Source organism: Anolis sagrei, chromosome 3, assembly GCF_037176765.1.
Source record: "Anolis sagrei isolate rAnoSag1 chromosome 3, rAnoSag1.mat, whole genome shotgun sequence".
Lineage (NCBI taxonomy): Eukaryota > Metazoa > Chordata > Lepidosauria > Squamata > Dactyloidae > Anolis > Anolis sagrei.
In genome coordinates this window covers 274,128,191-274,152,613 of record NC_090023.1, presented here as the reverse complement: position 1 = coordinate 274,152,613, position 24,423 = coordinate 274,128,191, and the positions used below count along the sequence as shown (strand labels likewise).

At 52.2% G+C, this 24,423-nt stretch overlaps 1 protein-coding gene across 5 annotated transcripts in view; it reads left to right on the top strand.

Annotated features, from left to right (window-relative positions):
- Positions 1–24,423, top strand: part of ATP13A3 (ATPase 13A3) — a 72,434-nt gene that overhangs the window by 11,439 nt on the left and 36,572 nt on the right. For 3 of the 5 annotated variants that reach the window (XM_060767200.2, XM_067466178.1, XM_067466176.1), the window contains exons 2-16: positions 9,172–9,275; positions 11,362–11,535; positions 13,696–13,884; positions 14,379–14,449; positions 14,689–14,769; positions 15,607–15,676; positions 16,609–16,743; positions 17,201–17,273; positions 17,634–17,765; positions 17,856–18,035; positions 19,318–19,475; positions 21,111–21,299; positions 22,900–22,961; positions 23,142–23,292; positions 23,884–24,000. In XM_060767200.2, the coding sequence (XP_060623183.2) occupies positions 9,228–9,275; positions 11,362–11,535; positions 13,696–13,884; positions 14,379–14,449; positions 14,689–14,769; positions 15,607–15,676; positions 16,609–16,743; positions 17,201–17,273; positions 17,634–17,765; positions 17,856–18,035; positions 19,318–19,475; positions 21,111–21,299; positions 22,900–22,961; positions 23,142–23,292; positions 23,884–24,000 (1,830 nt within the window). In that variant the 5' untranslated portion in view covers positions 9,172–9,227. The remainder of the gene's footprint in view (positions 1–9,171; positions 9,276–11,361; positions 11,536–13,695; positions 13,885–14,378; positions 14,450–14,688; positions 14,770–15,606; positions 15,677–16,608; positions 16,744–17,200; positions 17,274–17,633; positions 17,766–17,855; positions 18,036–19,317; positions 19,476–21,110; positions 21,300–22,899; positions 22,962–23,141; positions 23,293–23,883; positions 24,001–24,423) is intronic. The other 2 variants (XM_067466179.1, XM_067466177.1) reach the window with 2 other exon arrangements.

Below are 24,423 nucleotides of genomic sequence, written 5' to 3'. Positions count from 1 at the left end.
AGCTCTGTGGAGCAGAAGCGGCGGATTACAAGCGCACTCCGTCCGTCCACGAAGGGCTGGCGCCTCTTCCCGCTTTTTAGTGCCTAGCATTCTGTGTTTACTCCGCTGTGAGCACAAAGAGGCCCATTGTGTGCGCAAGGAAGGGCTGGTCTGCCCGGCGGGAGCGTAACACATCCTCAAATGTTTTCTTCGGCCGAGGAGATAACATCGGGGCCTGCCTGCGCAGGGGGACAGGGGCCGGGACCCCCGCGGCCACACAAAGACCCCAGAAGAATAGCGTGCGCTGCACCAGCCGCCCGCACATCCTCCCCCCAGCCCCGTGCGCGGGGGCCATTGTTCCTTTGGGTGTTCCTTCCAAAAAAGAAACTCTCTCTCTCTCTGTCTCTCTCTCTCTCCCCGGCGAAGGGTGCCAAGTGCTCTTGAGATAAGCGAGGCCGCTTGAGCCCTCCTTGCCTTTCTTCAGAAAATAATATTGAGCCAAAATAGCTCATTGGCAGGACTTCCCTTGCAGAGAGGGCGCTGGCCAGGGAGGCAATAAAAGGCAGCCGGCCGGCCGGGAGGAGGAGGAGGAGGAAGGAGGAGAACCAGGAGGAGGAGGAGGAGGAAGAAAGCCCTGGGGCAGGCGCACCGCAGCGTTGGCCTCTTCTCAGGACAGGTGCCCTCATGGGGGGATCTGGTGGGAGGGGGTTATGGGGCTGCAGGGGGATGTGACCCCAGCAAAGTAGTGGGTGCAAGGCTTCTCTTCTCTTCCCTTGAGGGAGGCACCAGGTTTCAAGCCTGCAAGTCCAAGAGGGAGGCTTGAACATTAGGAAGAACTTCCTGACTGTGAGAGCCGTTCAGCAGTGGAACTCTCTGCCCCGGAGTGTGGTGGAGGCTCCTTCTTTGGAAGCTTTTAAGCAGAGGCTGGATGGCCATTTGTCAGGGGTGATTTGAATGCAATATTCCTGCTTCTTGGCAGAAAGTGGTAGGACTGGATGATGGCCCATGAGGTCTCTTCCAACTCTTGGATTCTATGATTCTATGATTCTATGAGGCTGACGGGGATGGTGGTTAAAGCCTGGTGGGTTCTGGGTCTTGTGGGTGACCTGGCTGCACAGGTGAAAGCACCTTGCTCTAGTCAGCCAGCCGTGATGCGCCCGGAGAGACGTTCTTTGAGGAACTTGAGGGAAGGATTGGGAATTGTTGATTACTTTTTCACAGCAACCACGATGGGGGCAAATCTCATTTGCTGGATTTATGAATTGGAGGAATATTATCAGAAGCAGAAGTGTGGGTCTATAATACTCTCTAAAGCAGTGGTTCTCAACCTGGGGTCCCCAGATGTTTTTGGCCGTCAACTCCCAGAAATCCTAACAGCCGGTAAACTGGATGGGATTTCTGGGAGTTTATTTTATTTATTTATTTTATTTATTTATTATTCAAACTTCTATGCGGCCACTCCCCTGGGGCTCAGAGCGGCTTACAAGAACAGGCTAAAATTTAACACAATTTAAAAACAGTTTAAAACAATTTAAAAACAGCAATATCAAGGATCAAAGGCCTGTCGAAACATGCCCTGCGGAAAGCTGATAAGTCCCGCAAGGCACGGACTCTGGCAGAGTATTCCAGAGTGATGGTGCCACTGCTGTGAAGGCTCTGCGCCTGGTTGCCGTTAGATGCAAGATCTTGACACTGGGGACTTCCAATAGATCTTGGTCCTCAGAACAGAGGGATCTCTGGGGTTGGGAGGGGGTGAGGCGGTCCCTCAGGTACATCGGCCCCAGACCATGCAAGGCCTTCAAGGTGAGTCCCATCCCTTTGAAAGTGATCCGGTGCTCAATTGGTAACCAATGCAGCTGCAGGAAGATTGGGGTGATGTGGCATCTCATCGGAATTCCCGCAAGAAGCCGAGCAGCTGCATTTTGTACCAACTTGAGCTTCCGGATCACCAACAGAGGAAGGCCAATGGAGAGGGCATTACAGTAGTCCAGTGTTGAGATGACTGTGGCCTGGATCACCGTAGCCAGGTCGTCCCTGGACAGGGAGGGGGCCAGCCGTCTAGCCTGCCACAGGTGAAAGAAGGCGGTTCTGCTCACAGCAGAGACCTGGACCTCCATCCTCAGCAGAGTGTCCAAAAGGACTCCTAGACTCTTGACCAACGATGACGGGCGTAGCGCCGCGCCATCCAGGGTTGTAGGCCAAAAACATCTGGGGACCCCAGGTTGAGAACGACTGCTCTAAAGGGAGTGGAATGATAGGGGGTAAAAATCAACACATGAGCTTCCTAGATTAGGTTCTGTAGTTTTGCATATGTAGTATGCACACGTTAATGCAGGGATGTGCTAGTCAAAAAAACTTAGTGAACAAACCCTGAGTCAACTTACATTGATGTCAGGGTTAGTATTCCACCTTCGTTCTTATCCAAAAGGCACCATCCCATTGCACTATGTAAGAAAATTGAAAAATATTTCTGTTCCTGGTTTGAAAGTGTCATTTCCTGTTTTTGCTTTGGAGGGGAGAGGGGTCAGCCTCCACAGCCCTGCCTCTGATGCTGCTTTGAACATAGGTGGTGCTGAGCTACTGGCAACCTGTGGGTCTGCTGAGCCTCAGCCCATTCCCCAGTCAAGCCAGTCTTGCTGCCAGGAAGCTCCTCCTGGTTTTTAGGAAGAGATTTCCATAGCATGTCCGAGTTGGAAGGGGCCACAAGGGCCCTCTCTTCCAAGGCTGTTCTGCAAATATGCAACTGAAGTGCTCTTGGGCTCGGCAATGCTCCTGTTAGGTGGATTTTAAGGGCCTCTTAACTGTGGCTCCTCTTCATAGATTCATAAAGTCTTAGAGTTGGAAGAGACCTCCTGGGCCATCCAGTCCAACCCCATTCTGCCAAGAAGCAAGAATATTGCGTTCAAATCACCCTTGACAGATGGCCATCCAGCCTCTGCTTCAAAGCTTCCAAAGAAGGAGCCTCCACCACACTCCCTCCGGGGCAGAGAGTTCCACTGCTGAACGGCTCTCACAGGAAGTTCTTCCTTGTGTTCAGGTGGAATCTCCTCTCTTGTAGTTTGAAGCCATTGGTCTGCGTCCTAGTCTCCAGGGAAGCAGAATACAAGCTTGCTCCCTCCTCCTCCCTGTGGCTTCCTCTCACATAGTTATAAATGGCTATCATGCCATGTCTTCATCCTGGAAATGAGTGACTGGTGGAGTGCCACAGGGTTGGATCCTGGTGCTGGTCAACGTCTTTCTTCATGGCTTAGAAGAAGGTTTAGAGGGCATACTGAGCAAGTTTGCAGGTGACACCAAATTGGGAGAGAGAGGACGGGATCAGGATTCAAAGCAACCTTGACAGGTCAGAGAGCTGATTGGCCAAAACCAATAACATGAATTTCAGCAAGGAGAAGGGAAGGATACTTGACTTGGGCAGAAAAAGTGAAATGCAAAGGTACAGGATGCAGACACCTGGCCTGACAAGTCCACGTGAGAAAGATCTTGGGGTCTTCATGGACAACAGGTTGAACATGAGCCAAGAGCGTGATGCCACAGATTTAAATAATAAATAAATAAATAAATAAATAAATAGCCAGCAGGATTTTGGGCTGTACCCAAAGGAGTCTAGTGGCGCCACTTGACCAAAGCAGAAGAGAGAGGCTCCATGATCGAGGGAAGTCCCGTTGCCTCTCTCTTCTGCTTTGGTCAGACCTCGTCACCTGGAATCACACTGTATCCAGTTCTGGGCCCCATGGTTTAAAAGAGAGATTGGCTCTAAGCTGGAAGGTGACCAGAGGAAGAGGGCGACTCGAAGGATGAAACGTCTGGAGACCAGGCATCATCCCTATGAGGAGCGTCTTAAAGAGCTGGGGATGTTCAACCTGCAGAACAGAAAGCTGAGAGGAGGCATGAGAGGAACCATGTATAAGTATGTGAAAGGCTGTCATAAGGAAGAGGGAGGGGGGTTGTGTTCTGCTTCCCTGGCTGGATGACCATCAGTTGAGGGTGCTTTCATAGAATCATAGAATCAAAGAGTTGTTAGAGAGACCTCAGGGGTCATCATCCAGTCCAACCCCATTCTGCCAAGAAGCAGGAATATTGCATTCAAATCACCCCTGACAGATGGCCATCCAGCCTCTGTTTAAAAGCTTCCAAAGAAGGAGCCTCCAGCACGCTCCAGGGCAGAGAGTTCCACTGCTGAACGGCTCTCACAGGCAGGAAGTTCTTCCTCATGTTCAGATGGAATCTCCTCTCTTGTAGTTTGAAGCCATTGCTCCATTGCGTCCTAGTCTCCAGGGAAGCAGAAAGGAAGCTTGCTCCCTCCTCCTCCCTGTGGCTTCCTCTCACATATTTATACATGGCCCTTATCATATCTCCTCTCATCCTTCTCTTCTTCAGTCTAAACATGCCCAGCTCCTTAAGCCACTCCTCATAGGGCTTGTTCTCCAGACCCTTGATCATTCCAGCTTGTCAGTGATTATGCTTTTCCTGCATGGCAAGGGGTTGGGCTAGATGTCCCGTGTGGTCCCTTCCAATTCCATGATTCAGTGGAAGGTGGCCAGGCCCCTTCTGTTGAATGTCCTTCAGAGAAGGCGCCTTCCCCACCCTCTGGGGCTTTCCATGTTTCTCTCTCTGAACAATGGGAGCCTTCTTCCCAGTGTTTGGGAGGATCTCTTCTCCTTTCTTTTCAGAGGCTCTGATGGTTGTACCTTTCTTTTGTTATTGAAGGCCCCGTGCCTGAGGGGAGGCAGGGGAGAAAGGGACAGGCAGGAGGGCGGGCAGGCGGCTGTTTTGCTAAGGCTTGCAAGAACTTGCCAGAGGCGCCCGACTGGCCATTTTCAGGGTGGACAGCGGACGCCTGCTGCGCTCCAATCCTGCTCCAGAGCCCTTCCTTGTACGCTCCCCCAGAGAAAATATTCCAGTCTTCCACGTGTATTCCGCACATGTAGTGGCTGAATTCCTGCGTGTGCATCGAAACCGGCTGAGCACGGATGGGGTGGGGTGGGAGGTGGGGGGTGGGGTGGGGGGTGTCTCAGCAGAAGTTTCTCTGTATGTTCCTCAGAGCAGAGTGGGAAAGGGTGCAAAATGTCCATTTCATGGCTGGGCACAGCAGTGGCTAAAAGGCGGCTGCATTTGTGTCTCTTTTGTGGAGGGAAAAAGTGGGGGTAGAAATAATAGTAATAGTGGGTTGTTGTAGGTTTTTTTGGGCTATATGGCCATGTTCTAGAGGCATTTTCTCCTGACGTTTCGCCTGCATCTATGGCAAGCATCCTCAGTGGTAGTGAGGTACCTGAGGATGCTTGCCATAGATGCAGGCGAAACGTCAGGAGAAAATGCCTCTAGAACATGGCCATATAGCCCGGAAAAACCTACAACAACCCAGTGACTTCTACCCAGGGGGTAGAAATAATAATAATAGTGGGTTGTTGTAGGTTTTTCCGGGCTATATGGCCATGTTCTAGAGGCATTTTCTCCTGATGTTTCGCCTGCATCTATGGGAAGCATCATCAGTGGTAGTGAGGTACCTGAGGATGCTTGCCATAGATGCAGGCGAAACGTCAGGAGAAAATGCCTCTAGAACATGGCCATATAGCCCGGAAAAACCTACAACAACCCAGCGACTCCGGCCATGAAAGCCTTCGACAATAATAATAGTGACAACAACAGTGATCAGGTGGTGGCATGGCTGTCCTGAGTGCTCAGAGATGCCACTTACTCCCCATCCATCGTAGTCCGTTGAAACCAGGAATCAGCTGGGGGAGTTTAGAGGGTTTGGCGTCGCATGCCATGCGCCCTGTGCTGGTGGGACACGGCTTTCCTCCTTGTTACCAGAGACGTTACCCAGGCAGAGAGAGTTGGTTGCACAGGGTGTGGCACATGGCTTTGTCTGAGCAATGTAAAAGAAGTTTAGAAAGAGGAGAAACCAAAAAGAATTGGTTCAAGGTGATGTGGAAGCCATGGGTACGATATAGGAATGTGCCGGAGTAATCGCTAATTAAAAGCACCCTCAGGTGAAATGCTGGTTCACCTAGCTAAAGAAAAGCAAGGGGAGGAAAAAAAGTCAACTGTGGGCAGTGGAGTGACTGGATCAGAGCCCGAAGGCTGTGTATAATGGGTCAGGTGGGGCCGCTGGAGTGAAGGTGCGACTTACAGTGAAGGTGCGACTTAAGGAGCTCCATTGGCTGCCGTTCATTTTCCGGTCCCAATTCAAGGTGCAGGTTCTTACCTACAAAGCCCTGAACGGTTTGGGACCTGCCTACCTGCGTGACGGCATCTCTGTGTACGAACCTACACGATCTCTCCGTTCATCTGGAGAGGCCCTGCTCGCACTCCCACCTTCTTCTCAGGCGCGATTGGTGGGGATGAGGGAGAGGGCCTTCTCGGTGGTGGCCCCCCAACTCTGGAACTCACCTCCCAGGGATATCAGGCATTGGCAATCTTTAAGAGGAGCCTGAAAATGCGGCTGTTCCAATGTGTCTTCCCAGAATAAGGAAATAATTCCCAGCAAAATGTCCCCAAATGCACTTTAACTATTTGTTGGATTGCGCTCCCCTCACTTCTTTAAAACACTTCTTACCAGATATATCCTACCTTGTTCATGCCCAGCGTTTATTTTTTAACTTTTAACTACTACATTTGGCCCGGCCATAGATTTTAAAATCCTTGCATGTTAATGTTTATATGTGATTTCTTTAACTGTATTGTTGTTATTTTTGGTTTATTGCTTTCTTGTTATTGATGTGTTGTTGGGCTCGGCCTCATTTAAGCCACTCCGAGTCCCATGGGAAGATGGAAGCGGGGTATAAATAAAGTATTATTATTATGTATTGTCGAAGGCTTTCATGGCCAGAATCACTGGGTTGTTGTAGGTTTTTCCGGGCTATATGGCCATGTTCTAGAGGCATTCTCTCCTGACGTTTCGCCTGCATCTATGGCAAGCATCCTCAGAGGTTGTGAGCTCTGTTGGAAGTAGGTTTATATATCTGTGGAATGACCAGGGTGGGACAAAGGACTCTTGTCTGCTGGAACTAGGTGTCATTGTTTCAACTGACCACCTTGATTAGCATTTGATGGCTTGGAAGTGCCTGGGGGAATCTTTTGTTGAGAGATGATTTGATGTGCCTGATTGTTTACTCTCTGTTGTTCTGCTGTTGTAATTTTTGAGTTTTTTAATATATTATTATTATTATTATTATTATTATTATTATTATTATTAAGTGGATCTCAATAAGGAGGAGGCTGTGTGCACTGATGGTCCTTGGGTTTAGGAGTTGGGTTGCTTGCCTGCCTTGGGCAGTGTTGTATGATGAAACTCCGAGTCCCCTAAGTCCCAAGTGGACTCCTCTCAGTCCAGCAGATCTTCCTTTCTTCCTTCTCTGGAGGTTTTGAAGCAGAAGTTGGCCATCTGTTGGGAGTGCTTGGATGGTGCCTTCCTGTCTGGCAAAAGGGGGCTGGACTGGATGGCCCTTGGGGTCTCCTGCAACTCCATGTTCCTATGAGAGGACTTGACCCCAGCCCTGACCGGCCCAGTGGCTGCACAAAGGGGTGACCTGACCAGGTTGCGGCCTATGCACCCAACACACCATTCCCTCCCCAGGGTTCTTTAGAGAAGTAATGCAGGCATCCATCCTCAAACCGCAGCCCTCCAGCTGTTTTGGCCTCCAACTCCCAGAATTCCTGGGCATTGAACAAGCTGGCTAGGGCTTCTGGGAGCTGGAGGCCCAAACAGCTGGAGGGCCGTAGTTTGAGGGTCCCTAAAGTCATGTATTTCTCCATCTAAACAACTGCCTAACTCACTGCAAGAGACTACAAAACTAAACCATGCAAGCACACATAACTGCGTAAACATACGCATCCTACAAATGCATGACTGCAGGGACAGTCCTACCAACGGAGCCCTCCTTGTCTGTGGACTTTTAGCCAGATAATGCCATGGAGCCCCCCTTCCTCCTTTGGATAGCATTCCTCTGAGCTGGACCTCTTCAACCTGTGGCCCTCCAGGTGTTTGGCCCTCTAACCCACAGAAGGCCCAATGGCCAGCTTGTGCAATGGTCAGGGATTCTTGGAAGAGGAGTCCAAAACTCCTGAAGGGTGAAAGGGCCTCTCGTATTTGCTCCATTGTAGTTGCAAAGAATGATGAACACATCCCAGCCTTCCTTGAGGGTGGCCAAAGACTTCTCCTTAATCGGCACGGCCAGATTGTCCCCCTGAGTGAGTTCATAGACCCTCGTTAGCCATTAACGACGTTTGCCTTCTTGAGACTCTTGGTGAGCTCCTCATGGGAACGTGCCTTTTGCTGTGTTTTTGTGAAATGTTCTTGGACTCTGACCTGACCCTGGAGGCCAGGATTCAAAGGCCTCTCAGTTGTGGAAGCACAGGTCACACTCTCTCAGCCTCAGAATAAATCTTGCCAAGGAAACCTGGCAATAGGCTTGCCTTAAGCGTTTGAACCTTGGGCTGTGCCTGGCGACCAGGGTAAGATCCTCATTTGGCCATGGGAGCATATTGGGGGCCCTTGGGCATGTCACACTCTCTCAGCCCCAGGGGAAGGCTTCCCTAAGTGAGAAAGGAAGGCACGCAGCAGCCCTTAAAAAGCACCCAGTTCTTCCATGTAAGGCAGTCACACCTTAGACCGTTTAGATGCACTGGGATGCATCACAAGCACGGCTGGTGGCGACGAGGAACAGGGCCTTCTCTGTGGTGGCCCCTCGGCTGTGGAACGCCCTTCCCATGGACATAAGATCAGCTCCGACGTTAATGGTGTTTCGGAAAAAGCTAAAAACCTGGTTGTTTGAACAGGCATTCAGATAAACGGTGCAATGAATATGATGAATATAGGAACGGAATTATAGACGACGAACTGGATCACGATTTTAGTTACGAGACGTTGTTGTGTTGTTGTTGATGTGCCATTATTGTTTATTGTGCTTTCATGGTTTTTAAATCGTTCTGCTATTTTGTTATGACTGTTTTTGCTATGCTGTGAACCGCGTTGAGTCGCCTACGGGCTGAGAAACTGCGGTATACAAGCAAAGTAAATAAAACAAATAAATAAATTTTGCTGGTGGCCACTGGCCCAGAAGCTGACATTCAGGGTCATTTTACGCACATTGGCTGGGCTTGGGGGTGCAGTGACACCCACTCCAAGGTAACATGGGAATGCAAAGGGGCTGAGCATATACGTATGTGCCAAATGTATCTTGTCTCCAGCGCAGGGCCCCGCTGAGCCTGACACCTGGGACCCGGCCTGTTTTGCCCCACGGAAGATGGAGAACGAGGAGAAGGTCATCAACAAAGGCGAGGAGGACGAGATGGTAAGTGATCCGTGCTCTCCCCCTCCCCAAGCGTTTCCCCGCAGGAGGAGGCGGTCAAGCGGGGAGGGACAACAAACTCTTGATCCAGCGCAGGCTGGAGGGCAGGAGGAGGGCCAAGCCGAGGGAGCGGACCTGTCCTCCCTGCAGCGGAGCCACGTGGGCCCTCCTCCTCCGTGTTGTTGCCGCGTCCCGTGTTCAGAGCTCCCCGTCCGAGCAGCTCTGGCCTCCCCTCTGGCAGTGGGTTGCATAAGCCCGTCATGCGGAGAAGCCCTTGAAAGGCAAATCTGTTGGGGAGGCAGGAAAGGAAAGCAGGACATAGTTGGGCCATCTCTGGAAAAGCCTGCCCGAAGGTGGTGGGGCACCCTCGTCCATGTTAAGGAGAGAGAGTGGGTGAAAAGAGGGGGCCGCTTCTGTCTTGCTCTGGGCAAATCTGGGAGCAAGCAGTGGAAAAGAGTGCAGGGAATCTCCGCATGGGGAGGGCATCCAGTTACCTCCCAGAGAGAGGGGTGGGGATGGCTGCTGAGTGGCATGGGTCCTCAACCTGGAATAGGCACAAACACACAGAGAAGGGGCTCAGGGTGGACCAGTGGTGGGGGGGTGGGGGGCACACCCCATGGTGCAAGGAGGCAGGAAGGGCAAAGGCATCCACTCCGCTCCCGGTTTGCGTACAGGCAGCTGCCAGCTCTCGGCCCCTGGTCTCCCCCCCCCCCCCCCCAGGACAGCGAGGGCATCTCGAGGGGGTTTGAGGCCCTTTCACCTGACGTTTTGAGGCGTTTTCACCTGACGTTCCTTGGAGGGAACAAACAGGAAAGGAAGCTGCAAGTACAAGCCAGGGGGTCAGGCTCTGGGGTGGCCCTGAGGGGGAGGCAAGGGAGGGTGGCTGCCTCGCACACCTCCCTGCGCAGTCTGTCCAGGCCGGTCTCCCTGTCTTCCCTGCCTTTGGCTCTTGAGCTCTGCCCAGAGTACCCCCCCCCCCAACATGCTGCCCTTTCTCTCTGGGCCCCCTTCTTCCTCCTTCCCTTTCCCTGCTGGAACTCCACCTGTGTTTGGGGTTTGCTTGCCTGGGGGTGCCCTTTCCCCTTCTCCCTCCCCCTGCAACCTTCCTTCCCTTTCTAAGCACCTCCTTGCGTGGAGTGTGTCCCGCGCTGGGCCCTCCCTCTTGCCCTGCCTGTCTTTCCTTGTGAGTTGGCCCTGCTTGGCCCTGGAGCTGGCAAGAGGGCAGCCCCCCCGCCTCTGTCCCGACACCTGCTCCGCAATTCTCCTGCCCTTCCTGTCTGGCTGGGCTCCCGCTGCGCCTGTTTCCTTCATGCCGCGCTAGGAGTGCCGGTTAATGCGCCAGCCGTGGTCCTGAAGCGTGGCGGCTTCCCTGCCAGTTCTACGCTCTTGTTTTCCTCACTTGTCCTTTAGATATTGAACTGGGGTTGGGTTCAGATGGCCAGGAAAGGCCAAATGGTCAGGTGCTTCCTGAATAGAGAGGCCGTCCTGTGACTGGACTCTGGAGTGTGGTCCCGGTGGAGGGGTGGATTGATTTGTCAAAGCAGCCAAAGGGAATGCCGCTATTTTCCCCATCGTCGGGGTCTTTGGGACCTTGGTTGGGAATCTGCGGCCACGGAGACCCTTGCTGGCCTCCCCCCCCCCTTGTCCTAGCCATAGCTCCAGAATTTTCTGCTTTGCCCACCCTGTGGTGGCCACTCTAGGTGATGGGCTCATGGCACAGTCAAGGGGACTAAGATTTCCTTCTGGTTTGGAAAGCACGGAGCAACCTTTGCAAGGGAGGCCTGGCCTGTTTGGGCTCTCCAAATTTAAAACTCAGGGAAAGCCTTCTCTCTCCTGGCTGTCCTGACCAGTCAGTGTTGACCTCTGCATTGAAACCATACATGATAATGGGGCCAATGATTTCAAATGTGTTTTCATCTTATGTGTGTTTTTTTAAAGGTGTGTGTGTAAATAGCCTTCCTTGTATCTATGGATGTGACCTGAGTGGTACCGTGCTTTGTGGGCAGGTGGGAGGTGGTAGTGGTGATGATGATGATGATGGTGATGCCCCTCCCTGACTGCCCCCCCCCCCCCCCGTTCTTTCCTGCAGAAACTCTGTGGCTACAGCTTCTGCCGGTGGAGGCTGGCGCTGGTGGCGCTGGGCATGGTGCTGACGGGGGGCTTCCTGCTGCTGCTGCTCTACTGGATGCCCGAGTGGCGCGTCAAGGCCACCTGCCGGCGGGCCCCGCTCCGGGGGTGCCAGGTGGTGCTCCTCAGGACCACGGTGAGCTCGGGGGACAAAGGGGGGCGGGGGGCTGGTCAAGCGCCTCCACCCGCAGATCCACCCCAGGTGTCATGGATGCAGAAACATTTGGTATTTGCAACAGAGTAGAGTGCAGCATAGCCAGTGCTAGGGGTAAGCATAAGGTAAGAGCTCAGTTTTACTTTTCCAGGTGATAGAATCATAGAGAACCATAGAATCACGGAATGCTAGACTTGGAAGAGACCTCCTGGGCCATCATCCAGTCCAACCCCATTCTGCCAAGAAGCAGGAATATTGCGTTCAGAGCACCCCTGACAGATGGCCATCCAGCCTCTGTTTAAAAGCGTCCAAGGAAGGAGCCTCCACCACACTCCCCTTGGGGCAGAGAGTTCCACTGCTGAACAGCTCTCACAGTCAGGAAGTTCTTCCTCATGTTCAGATGGAATCTCCTCTCTTGTAGTTTGAAGCCATTGTTCCCTTGCGGCCTAGTCTCCGGGGAAGCAGAAAGGAAGCTTGCTTGATAATATACCTCTGATTTTTAAAAAGTAGATAGACCACAGAAAGTGGGATTTTCAGCCTATATGGCCATGTTCCAGCAGCATTCTCTCCTGACGTTTCGCTGCTGGAGCATGGCCATACAACCTGAACAACCCACAGCAACCCAGTGATTCTGGCCCTGAAAGCCTTTGACAACACAACGTGACCTAACTTTGGCAGAAGAGTCCTGAATGCTGAGCCTTCATCAATGCCTCTGAGTTACCTTTGAGGCAGAGAGGGGCCTCTTGATGCTCCCTTCTCAAACAAAGGGGAGTAAAGGCACACTGAACTCTTTTGGGAGGAAGAAGGCAGGGAGGAAAACACCTTGAGTTTCCTAGATCTAAGGAAACAGGTAAATAACAAGATGGCAGGTTTCTGGGTCAGGGCCAGTGCCTCATTGCTCTAGATATACAGTATAGTTTCCGCATTTCCATCTACGAACCCACGCGTTCTCTTCGATCATCTGGAGAGGCCCTGCTCGTGATCCCACCGGGATCAGGGCCTTTTCCGTGGTGGCCCCCCGACTCTGGAACACCCTCCCCAAAGACCTTAGACAGGCCCCTTCATTGGCTGCCTTCAGAAAGAACTTGAAGACCTGGCTTTTCCGATGCGCCTTCCCAGATTAGGAAATCTCCACCACCAAGTCCCATAAGCACTTTACCAGAACCAATGACTGCTGCACATCGCACATCGCACTTGCCCTGGAAGCCCTATATACACCTCCTGTCACATCAGCACTTTTAATCCTTGTACCCATTGCTCTGGCCCGGCCCAGTTTTATTGTGTTTACTGTATTGTGCCTGTTGTTTATTTTGCTTTAGTCTGTTTTTAATTGTTTGATTTGCTTAGATTGTATTGTTGTGTTGTGTGTTGAGGCCTCGGCCTGTGTAAGCCGCATCGAATCCTTCGGGAGATGCTAGCGGGGGACAAATAAAGTTTAATAATAATAATAATTAATAATAATACAGTAACAGTCAGAACTTTATTACAGTCCGTGGATCCACAGCTGTTAAATAAATAGTAAACATACAGAGTTTACAGATCCCTTGTAACCAGGGAAATATACAATACAGACGCACAGTGTCAGAGAATACCTTGATGGGAGACTAGGCTCTTTCTCAGTCTTCCCACCACTGCGAGGAACTTTGCCACCGTGAGGGTGATTCCGTGGTGCTTGTCCTCCAAAAGATGTCTGACCTTCCCTTGTGGGGAATGGTCAGAGTAATAGCGACACGGCAACAGGATGTGTTCTAGCGATTCTGTTTCATTTCCACCACGCGGGCATAATCTTTGGGAGTAGGGGATGCCAGACAGCCTGCCATTTAGCAGCTCCGATGGAAATGCATTTAGTCTTGCTTTTGTGAAGAGTCTGCGGTAATTAGAGATTGTGAGATTGTTAAGATACTTACCTGACTTGAATGGCTCAGGTTCAGGTAGGTTCCTAGGGGAACCTGACGAATTTGAGCGGACTCTGAGCTCTCCCAGGGCAGTATCTCTCACCCGTTGCTTCAATGACTCCTGTGCCATTTTGAAACCTTTGCTCTAGATACAGGTGCATCCCCCAGTGTTTGCCAATGTCTGCTTCATCTGAGGATGTGGAGGCCCATTTCTGAGGCTCCTCCCCCTCCCCGCTCCTCTCCCCAGGATGAATTCCAGACGTGGTTTTGCGCAAAGGTGCGCACCGTGCTCTCTTTGGGGCTCCATCCGTTGCAGACCCCAAAATACGCGCCAGAGAAGGTGGCCAACGGCTGCAGCGGGCACCTGTACGTCACTCCCTCTGACGAGAGCAGGACCGACCTGGGCAGCAGCGGGCCCAAAGCCCACCTGCAGGAGGTACTGGGGGCCCAGGGGCAAAGTGGGGGTTGTGGTGGGGAAAAAAAAGAAAAAGAAGACCCCCCCCCCCCCCCATGCAGGACACTGAGTTCAGCCCATGGTTTTTGGGTGCCTTCTCCCACGAGAGGGCGGCAGAGCCTTTTCTGGCTAAAGTGGAAACAAAGCCCTTTTCTTTCCTGATCCCCTTCTCCACTTACTTTCTGTTCCCCCCTCCCCAGAACAGTTAAGGTTTCAGACCCCTGCCCCAGCTTGCAAGCACAGAGTGTGATGCTCCAGTCTCCCTTTGGGCGCAACTGCCTTGAGGAACTGGCCTCTGGTCAGGCAGCCAGGCATGCCATTACCAAGCCAGGGCAGGGCAGGGCAGGGCAGGGGGGGCAGAGCGGCAATGAGGCCGCACGCCTTCTCTCAAATCCCCCCCAGTAGCAGCTTAGCGTGGCTTTGCCAGGAACGTCTGGCTGTGATCGAATAGCTTGTGTGTTTGTGTGCTTCCACAGATCCGGTGCTTCACCCACCACAGCATGAAGTATTTCTGGAATGAGGCGGCCCAGAACTTCGGCCCCATCAAGTAAGAACTTGGGACTGAATGGGAATGCGAAGGAAGACGTGGATGTCCTGCCTGTTGTGGCTCCTCCTGAGTTTGAAGGTCTTGTGGGGTTTGGGGGGGGGGGGTACTGTCTATGAGCAGGAGCAGCTCTCAGGTCCAGCAGGAGAAATAGATAGGGAAGGTGAAGACCCCAGGGAGCCTTCTCTTCCGAGGTGTGTTTCTTCTGATGTCCTCCCTCCCTCCCTCCCTCCCTTCCCCAGGGGCTTGGATGAGTCCACTTCCTGTTTGTCCATCCATAAGGAGCACAGCAGAGGGCTGACCAAGGGGACGCAGGATTACAGGTAGGACGTTTGGGGGGAACAACGTGGCACCCTCCCTCCTGGGAGCGCCCAAAGCCCTCAGCCACCACTTCCGACATGTGGTGGGAGCAGAATCCGTCTCCCAGAGGGCTGTCCACATTCACTGGCTTTCTGCCTGTGTGCTCTATATCCTCAAGCATATATTACTATATTGAAACCTCAACCCAAAAACCCTAGGTCAAGATATCCAGGGGTCGATGTATTCTCTGTACCTGAAAGCTGACCAGCCCAGGGAGCCTTTCCTTGAGTGGGGTGAAAGCGTAGCCCACCCTGGCAGAACCTAGAAGCGGTCCTTTATCCCTGGTAAAATGCACTTTCTGCAGAATGACCCTCGGCATATCTGGGGTTGTATCCAAATCCATAGTATTGGCCCCAAAGCCTGTGGCAGTGGTCCCCAGAGGCCTCGGTACTGTCTTTACTTCTTCTTGACCTGTGGATAAGTCGGCCCAGGTTTTTTGGGTTGATGTCTTTAGTTCTCTCACCTGGGTTCCTTCCTGGGAGACCCCCCCCCCCCCCAATTCCCCACAGGAGACCCCAGAGCTGCAGCTTACGAGTTCTGGCAGGGGGGGGGGGCAGTGGGGAGGGCATGGCCCTTGTGTCCTCTCCCATCGACGACGATGTGGTGATGGGTCTGTGCCTGCAGGGGGAGCAGTGGGGGTCCTGGCAGCCCCTCTTCTTCCTCCCCGCTTCCCTTTCCTCCTCCTCCCCTGACTCCTTGTTCCGGCTTGGCTTTGCTTGTCCCTCAGCCGGAGCGTAGTGGTATCTCAGTGCCAGCAAACAACATGCCAATGCTTTTGTTTTCATCACCTTTTGATACAGAAAATTGTTCTATGGAGTAAATGAAATTGCCGTGAAAGTGCCTTCCATTTTTAAACTTTTGGTCAAAGAGGTAAGGACCTTTTATTTGTGTGTGTGTGTGGGAGAGAGAGAGAGTGTGTGTGTGCGTGTGCAAAGAGGGAGGGGAGGGCCTTTATTTATTTATTTATTTAAAACATTTATATTCTGCCTTTCTCACCCCGCAGGGGACTCAGAGCAGAGCACAGCATATACACGGCAAACATTCAATGCCTGGGTACAATACATAAACATTAAAAAACATGTATCTAAATATTAAAATACACCATTTAAAATAACACCATTTAAAACCATCCTAGCCTTTGGCACTTGGTGTCTGGGCCCTGCTGCTCCAGGAGTTGGGCTTCCCAAAATGAGCTAGCCAGGAAAGGGGAAAGGGCCACTCTGCACCTGGTAGCGGGGGGGTCGCCAGCAGCGCAAGGCAGCAGTGTGCTCTGGGGGGTTTCCGCTGCCTTTCCCACTTTGTGCCTCGTGGCCCCTTTTCTTGAGTGGAATGCAAACGTAGCCCAACCTGGCAGAACCTGAAAGGGGTCCTGACCCACCTGGAGAATCACAACAAGCCTTTAAATCTCCAGGGTGGGGAAAAGGTGGCGGCAGCCAGGGACAGGTGGGGTACAAATACATTATTATTATTATTATTATTACTATTATTATTATTATTATTATTGTGATTATACTGGGATGTGGGCTGCTGGGTGTTGCAACGGCAGAAGGGCACACTCTGGGTTAGCCTTGGGGGGTCTGCTGTCCCTCCCCCCCCCCCCCCCGGGTGGGGGACCCTGAAGGGCTGCGGCCAAAGGCTCTTCTCCTCAGGCCACAGCCCCTCCAGGTGCTGCAAAGGGAGGGAGGGGGAAGCGGAGCCGAAGCATCCTCCTGCAGAAGGTCCGTATCCTGACCAGTTTTGTCTCTCTCTCTCTTTCTCTCTCTCTCTCCTGCCCTCCCCCTCCCCCCCCATCCGCCCCCCAGGTTCTCAATCCTTTTTACATTTTCCAGCTGTTCAGTGTGATCTTGTGGAGCACGGATGAATATTACTACTACGCAGCCGCTATTGTGGTCATGTCTCTGATATCCGTGGTCAGCTCCCTGTACACCATCCGGAAGGTAGGTATGCCCCTCGGCCTCGCTCCCCTGTCTCCCCCCACCCCCTCCCGGGGCCATCACATGACTGGCAGGTGAGGTCTGCAGCCCCTCCCCTCCAAGGCCGTCTTGTCCATAGAGCAGGCACCCTTGAGCCCCTCCCACAGGAGGATGCTCAGGCACAAGCCCAGGTTCCTCAAGGCACCCTTGGCACCCTTGACCCCCGTCTTGGTCCCGGTTGCCTCTGAGGCCAGCCTGTATTGGGCTGAGAGTGCAGCAAGTGCCCACCATTCACAAGCCTTGCTCTTTGGGAGGAGGGGGGCTCCCTTCCAACCAGGCGGGGGTTGCCTTCCAGAAAATAAGGCCTTAGTCCTGCACACTGGTCCAGAGAGCTCTGTGGGGCAGGGGCAGCTGGCGGTCAGTGACCTCTTGGGCCAATCCGGCTGGTCAAGTGCCTCTCTTTCGTTCCCTCCTTCTCCAGCAATACCGGATGCTCCATGACATGGTGGCTGCGCACAGCATCATCCGTGTGTCGGTCAACAGAGCCAGTCAAGGTCAGCAAGGGGCAGGGAGGGGTGGGAGGGGCAGGGGTTCATCTTGAGGGGAAGTGGGCCCTTAGGGTATCTGTACAGAGTCCGGCGGAAATTGCAATCCCTCCCAGGGAACCCCCAGGTCCTTTCAGCAAACTGCATTGGGCAGAATGCATGTGGGCATGCACAAACACCAGTGGCAGGACACTTGGGTCTCCCCGCCACTTCTCACACTCCAGAACAGCAATCTTTGTGGGTTTGGGGCACTTCTTGCTCTGGCCATGCGGCCTCACAAGGCACTCTGGGTTTTTGGTCTCGGTTCAAAAGTTCTGTCATGTGTGTGGGTTTTTTCCCCACATTTGCACACCTGTTTCTGACCTCCAGGAGTGGAAGAGATCCTTTCCACGGACCTTGTGCCCGGAGATGTCATTGTGGTCCCACTGAACGGGATGGTCATGCCCTGTGACGCGGTCTTGGTCAGCGGGACGTGCATCGTCAACGAGAGCATGCTGACGGGTGAGGGAACGGCGGCTCCCCTTGGATTCCCCAGTCAGTGGGGTGGGCCTGGTGGCCGGGAGTGACCGCCCTATCTTCCTTCCTCTCCAGGCGAAAGTGTCCCGGTCACCAAAACCAACCTGCCCAACCCCTCAGAGGACCCCAGGGCTGCGGTGGACGAGGCGTACAGCCCCGAAGGGCACCGCAGGCACACGCTCTTTTGCGGCACCACCGTAATCCAGACCCGCTTCTACTCCGGGGAGGTCGTCAGGGCTGTCGTCGTCCGGACGGGTAAGTCTCACTCCCCTCACTCCACACTTGAGGGGCGCCACAAGTGGCAGAGAGAGTCTGGCCGCTGCCTCTGGTCTAGTCGGGGGTTGGGTGTTTTGGTGGAATATGGCAAGATGCGGATCCTGGCAGGGAATAGGTGTCTTCTTGCCTGCGTATTGGGTGCAGGATAAACATAATAAACATAATAATAATAATAATAATAATAATACCGTATATGCTTGAGTATAAGCTGACCCAAATATAAGCCGAAGCACCCAATTTTACCACAAAAAAACTGGGAAAACTGATTAACTCAAGTATAAGCCGAGGGTGGGAAATGCAGCAGCTATGGGTAGATTTCAAAATAAAAATAGATACCAATATCTCCTATCATATAGGAGATATGATAGCCATGTATAAATATGTGAGAGGAAGCCACAGGGAGGAGGAGGGAGCAAGCTTGTTTTCTGCTTCCTTGGAGACTAGGACGCAAGGGAGCCATGGCTTCAAACTACAAGAGAGGAGATTCCACCTGAACACGAGGAAGAACTTCCTGACTGTGAGAGCCGTTCAGCAGTGGAACTCTCTGCCCCAGAGGGAGTGTGGTGGAGGCTCCTTCTTTGGAAGCTTTGAAACAGAGGCTGGGTGGCCATCTGTCAGGGGTGCTTTGAATGCAATATTCCTGCTTCTTGGCAGAATGGGGCTGGAATGGATGATGGCCCAGGAGGTCTCTCCCAACTCTAGGATTCTATGATTCTATGATTCAATAAAATGACATTAATTGAGGCATCAGGAGGTTAAATGTTTTTGAATATTTACATAAAACTGAAATGTAAGCTAAGACTCCCCAACTCTGATTAAACCATTATTCTAATCTTCAGTGTAAATATGCTTAAGTATCTTTCCAATAATAATAAAAAGAGGAAAATCATAAATGTTATAATAATAATAATAGTGTAAAATAATAGAAATATAATAATAGTAATAATAGAGTAAAATAAGTGTAATAATAATAACAATAATAATAATAGAGTAAAATGATAAATTTATAATAATAATATTAATAATAATAATAATAATAATAATAATAACAATAATAACAACAATAACATAGTAAAATAATAAATAACCTTGATTTGAGTATAAGCCAAGGCGGAGGGATGAAAAACTAGGCTTATACTTGAGTATATACAGTAATAATAATAATAATAATAATAATAATCCTTACATCACCCTCATCCCATCCTTCTGGTGTTGGGTGTGCTCCCGGGTCATGCTGGGAAATCCGCTCTTGGTGTTCCAGGCTTCAGCACTTCGAAAGGGCAGCTCATCCGCTCCATCCTGTACCCAAAGCCCATGGACTTCAAGCTCTACCGCGATGCCTACATGTTCCTGCTCTGCCTGGTCGCAGTGGCAGCTGTCGGGTTCCTCTACACGGTGGTCATCAGCATTCTTCACCAGGTAGGCCTGCCCCAAGTTGCATCCCTCTTCAAGCCCTTCGGCCGGCAGATTCCATGGAGGCAGCCCCTGCCTCTTACCCTTTCCCCTTTGGGGTCTCCCTTGGCCCTTGGGATCGAGTCTCTGAGCAGAGGGTCAGGGAAGCTGCCCGGGAGGGGTGTGCAAACCTTCTTCCTTGTCTGGACAGGAAAAAGCCTTCTCTGGAGGTCTTGAAAGAGAGGCTGGATGGTGCTTTCCTTCTGGGCAGGAGGGGGCTGGACTGGGTGGCCCTTGGGGCCCCTTTCATGATTGTAGGGAGCCTGCCCCTTACTCATGGCCTTTGCACCAGGGCCAGAGCTTGGCCTGAGGACCGCTCAGCAGGGACCTCAGAGCAGGCCGCCAGTTGCCCTGCGGGAAAGAGGCAGTTGGCCCTTTTGCCTCCTTGAGCCTGGGACCCCCTTCCTTGGGGCATAATGTAAAATAAACCACGTGTAGTTCACATTTGATCAGCTCACACACTGCCTTGCTAGAGAAAGAAAATATGCCACACAGGTGAATAGTAAAGGACAAGTAGTTTTCTTAATTCAGAACAACATATGTCCAATGTGATCAGTTTATTTATTTATTTATTTATTTATATCAGCACAAAGGCAACTCAGCGGCAAACAATCAGCACAATTTGATGCCATATATAAAATACATACATCAATAAAAATAAACTTCACATTACAATATATCTAAAAACATCTAACCAGTGAACAATAAAAATTGTAAAACCATGTTGTCATATTCAGTCCTCACACCAACTCACATCATGTCCTTTTATGAGAGATTTAAAATGGTCTTTGTCCATGCGGATAAACTCCTTCAGCACCTCATAAAGCAAGAGCACACTCTGTCTTTCTCTTCTTTTCTCTCTGTATCTGCATAGCTCAAGCCTGAACAAAAATGTGATAGTATCCACAAGTCCCAGGCTCAGCCTGCTCCCTGGGCATTGCCAGACCAATCTGCTTCATGCGTCTTATTTTACCGGCAACACACACACACTCACTGATTCCTTGCATGCTCCAACATTCCTCACCGGAAGAAATGGGCAGTGGGTGCACAGAGGGTCCGGCCGCCCCACCCTGGCACCCCCGGAGGCTCCTCTGCTGACTGCCTCTCTCCCCCCCCCCCCCCCCCAATGGCCCCATAGGTCTCAAACCCTTTTTTCTCCAGAATCCCCACACTTTAGGGATCATCAGAAAGGAATCTGACCCTGACCGCAGGGGGCCTTTCTCCCACTTTTGGTCAAACACAAATCTTGAAAAATAATAATAAAACAGTCCATTGATGGTCCATTGTGTCCACTAGGGGGCAATGGTGGTCTTTTCCTTGCATTCTGACCCCCCCCCCCTCTCTTTCAGGGGCCTTTCAAGGGACTCAAAACATGGTGCAATTTCCTCCACATCCCCTCTGTTCTGGTTTCTTATGGGGAAGCCGCTGCTGCCTCTAATTCCTCTTCTCGGGGGCCAATGCACCCCTGATTCAAACTCGAATTGTAGCCTCTCGAGTTCTCTGGGGACCCCTTGTTGGGGGTGGGGGCATGCTTGGCTGCTCCCCCTTTTGTCTGGGGCCACCCGGCATCCCTCCTGAGCTCTGTGCCTGGTTTGTGGGCAGGTTCCGGCCGAGATCATTGTCATCGAGTCCCTGGACATCATCACCATCACCGTCCCTCCGGCGCTTCCGGCGGCCATGACGGCGGGCATCGTCTACGCGCAGCGGCGGCTCAAGAGAGTGGGCATCTTCTGCATCAGCCCCCAGAGGATCAACATCTGCGGGCAGCTCAACCTGGTCTGCTTTGACAAGGTGCCCCCTCGACCTCCGTTTGTGTTGGGTGTTGGGGGGGGGGAGCCCTCGTGGGCCCTGATCTGGGGAGGGTCGCCCCTTGCTGTCTGTGGGGCCAGTTCATGGACATCAGGTGGGCCCTGAGGGTGGCCTGTTTGGCCCACTGCCCTGCCTCTCCTCAGTGCAGGAAGCAGCAGGTGGCCGAGGTCAGGGTGACTGTGGAGCGGGGGTCCAGTGCCCCCTTCCTTTAAGGTCCTTTACGGTCGCTGGTGGGTATGGAAGGCAGGCAGAGGCAGCCCCGAAGGGAGAGAAACTAGCCCCAAAAATGCTGAGCTGGCTTTTAAGGCAAAGGCTTTTTACCTCAAGTCAGGGGCTGCTGCTGCTGCTGGTGGTGGGGGGCTTTTCGCTTGGAATAGGTTTTTGATGCTTAATTCTCTTTTAATCTTTGTCTATTGGTAGATTTTAAATTGTATTGAAATGCCTTCAATGTAAGAGAAAAAATATGCCTGGCTCGAGAGCAGTACGTGTGAAAAAGATCTTGGAGTCCTCGTGGACAACAAGTTAAACATGAGCCAGGAATGTGATGTGGCGGCAAAAAAAGCCAATGGGATTTTGGCCTGCATCAAGAGGAGCATAGTGTCTAGATCTAAGGAAGTCATGCTACCCATGCTCTATTCTGCTTTGGTTAGACCACATCTGGAATATTGTATCCAATTCTGGGCACCACAATTCAAGAGAGATATTGACTGTAAGCTGGAATGTGTCCAGAGGTGGGCGACTCAAATGATCAAGAACAAGCCCCATGAGGAGCGGCTTAAGGAGCTGGGCATGTTTAGCCTGAAGAAGAGAAGGCTGAGAGGAGATATGATAGCCATGTATAAATATGTGAGAGGAAGCCACAGGGAGGAGGAGGGAGCAAGCTTGTTTTCTGCTTCCTTGGAGAATAGGGCGCAAGGGAACAATGGCTTCAAACTACAAGAGAGGAGATTCCATCTGAACATTAGGAAGAACTTCCTGACTGTGAGAGCCGTTCAGCGGTGGAACTCTCTGCCCCGGAGGGAGTGTGGTGGAGGCTCCTTTGGAAGCTTTGGAACAGAGGCTGGGTGGCCATCTGTCAGGGGTGATTTGAATGCAATATTCCTGCTTCTTCGCAGAATGGGGTTGGACTGGATGAAGGCCCAGGAGGTCTCTTCCAACTCTTGGATTCTATGATTCTATAGGTATTAATAATAACAACAATAATAATGGTAACTAGGTAATTAGTGAGATTTCTGGGTTCAGTTTGCTTTTATTGTAACTGACTTTTAAAGTTCCATTTACGAGCTCATTCCATTTAAACTAGTGGTTCTCAACCTGTGGGTCCCTCCCCAGGTGTTTTGGCCTACAACTCCCAGAAATCCCAAACAGTTTACCAGCTTTTAGGATTTCCGGGCGTTGAAGGCCAAAACATCTAGGGATCCACAGGTCGAGAACCACTGATTTAAACAGAGGGTGAGCATTTCCACCTGGCTCGCCATCTTGGGAAGAAAGCACACCTGGGACACTGCAAAGGAATACAGGGGAGTGGCTAGTAAGTGAGGCCAGGAGCTTTTGAATGCCATCTCTCCCTCCTCATCACCAGACAGGAACCCTGACCGAGGACGGGCTGGACCTTTGGGGGATCCATCGGGTGGAGAACTCCAGGTAAGTCCTGGGTCTCGGTCCACACATGTATTTCCCCCCTTTTCCAACCTGGCTGCCATGGGTCTTCCCTGTGGAGTGTGGACATGACATGTAGAGGGGCAGAGATTGGGGAGGGTCTTAGGGCAGGTCAGTGGCGTGTCCCATCATGGGCTTTCCCTCCTCCCTCCCTCCCTCGCTCAGCTTCCTTCCGCCGGAGGAGCAGCCCTGCAGCCAGGCCCTGGTCAAGACCCCCTTTGTGGCCTGCATGGCCACCTGCCACTCCCTCACCAAGATCGAGGGGCTGCTCTCGGGGGACCCCCTCGACCTCAAGATGTTCGCAGCCACCGGATGGGTGAGTGGCCAGTGGCAGCGGGGGGGGGGGGGGGCGCACGGGGTTGGGGGAGGGATAGAGGGGTCAAAGGTCAGGGATGGTCACTCACTATAGCAGAGCATACCGGAGCTGAGGGCAGGAGAGGAGACACGCCGGATGATGCCCTGGGAAGGTTTAGAAAGAAGGTTACACATTCCCTTGTATTGTTGCAGGGAGAGTGTCCCATACTCAAGAGTAGGTGGACAAAAGAAGCATTCCTTAATTTTGGAAGGTGTGTCGGAGGCCTCTTGAGGCAGAGAGAGGTCTCCAGGTGCTCCCTTCTCAAATCAGGCACACGAAATACTACTTTGGGGAAGGGGGGTGGGGGTGGGGTGGGGGGGCGCGTGAAGGCAGGAAGCCCAACCCCTTTGGGCCACTCAGATCTAGGAAACAGAGCCGCCAAACATGACAGCAGGCAGGCCCCAAGGGGTCCCGTCCCCACCCCCAATGGCTCTGTGCTTAAAAGGGGAATGCTTGGGGGGGGGGGGGCTTGCCAGTGGGGGTGCTTCTGGGGCTGAGGGGAAGGCTGGTCAGTTTCCGTGCACCACTCACTCACGCACCTCTTTCCCTCAGATCCTGGAGGAAGCGACGGAGGAGGAGACGGCCCTCCACAACCAGATCATGCCCACCGTGGTCCGGCCACCCAAGCAGCTCCTCCCGGAAGCCAAGCCTGCCGCCGACACAGACATGGTAAGGGAAGGGGAGGGGAGGGGAGGGGGGGCGCTTTGCCACCTGGCAGCCATCACATCTAATGCACACCTCCATTTTCAAAACCCTGAAACCAAAAAAACCGCCCAAGTGCTGAGAAAAGCGATATATGGAGACTAGGAGACTAGGACACGGAGACTAGGACGCGGAACAATGGCTTCAAACTACAAGAGAGGAGATTCCATCTGAACATGAGGAAGAACTTCCTGACTGTGAGAGCCGTTCAGCAGTGGAACTCTCTGCCCCGGAGTGTGGTGGAGGCTCCTTCTTTGGAAGCTTTTAAGCAGAGGCTGGATGGCCATCTGTCAGGGGTGATTTGAATGCAATATTCCTGCTTCTTGGCAGAATGGGGTTGGACTGGATGGCCAACCAGGTCTCTTCCAACTCTTGGATTCTAGGATTCTA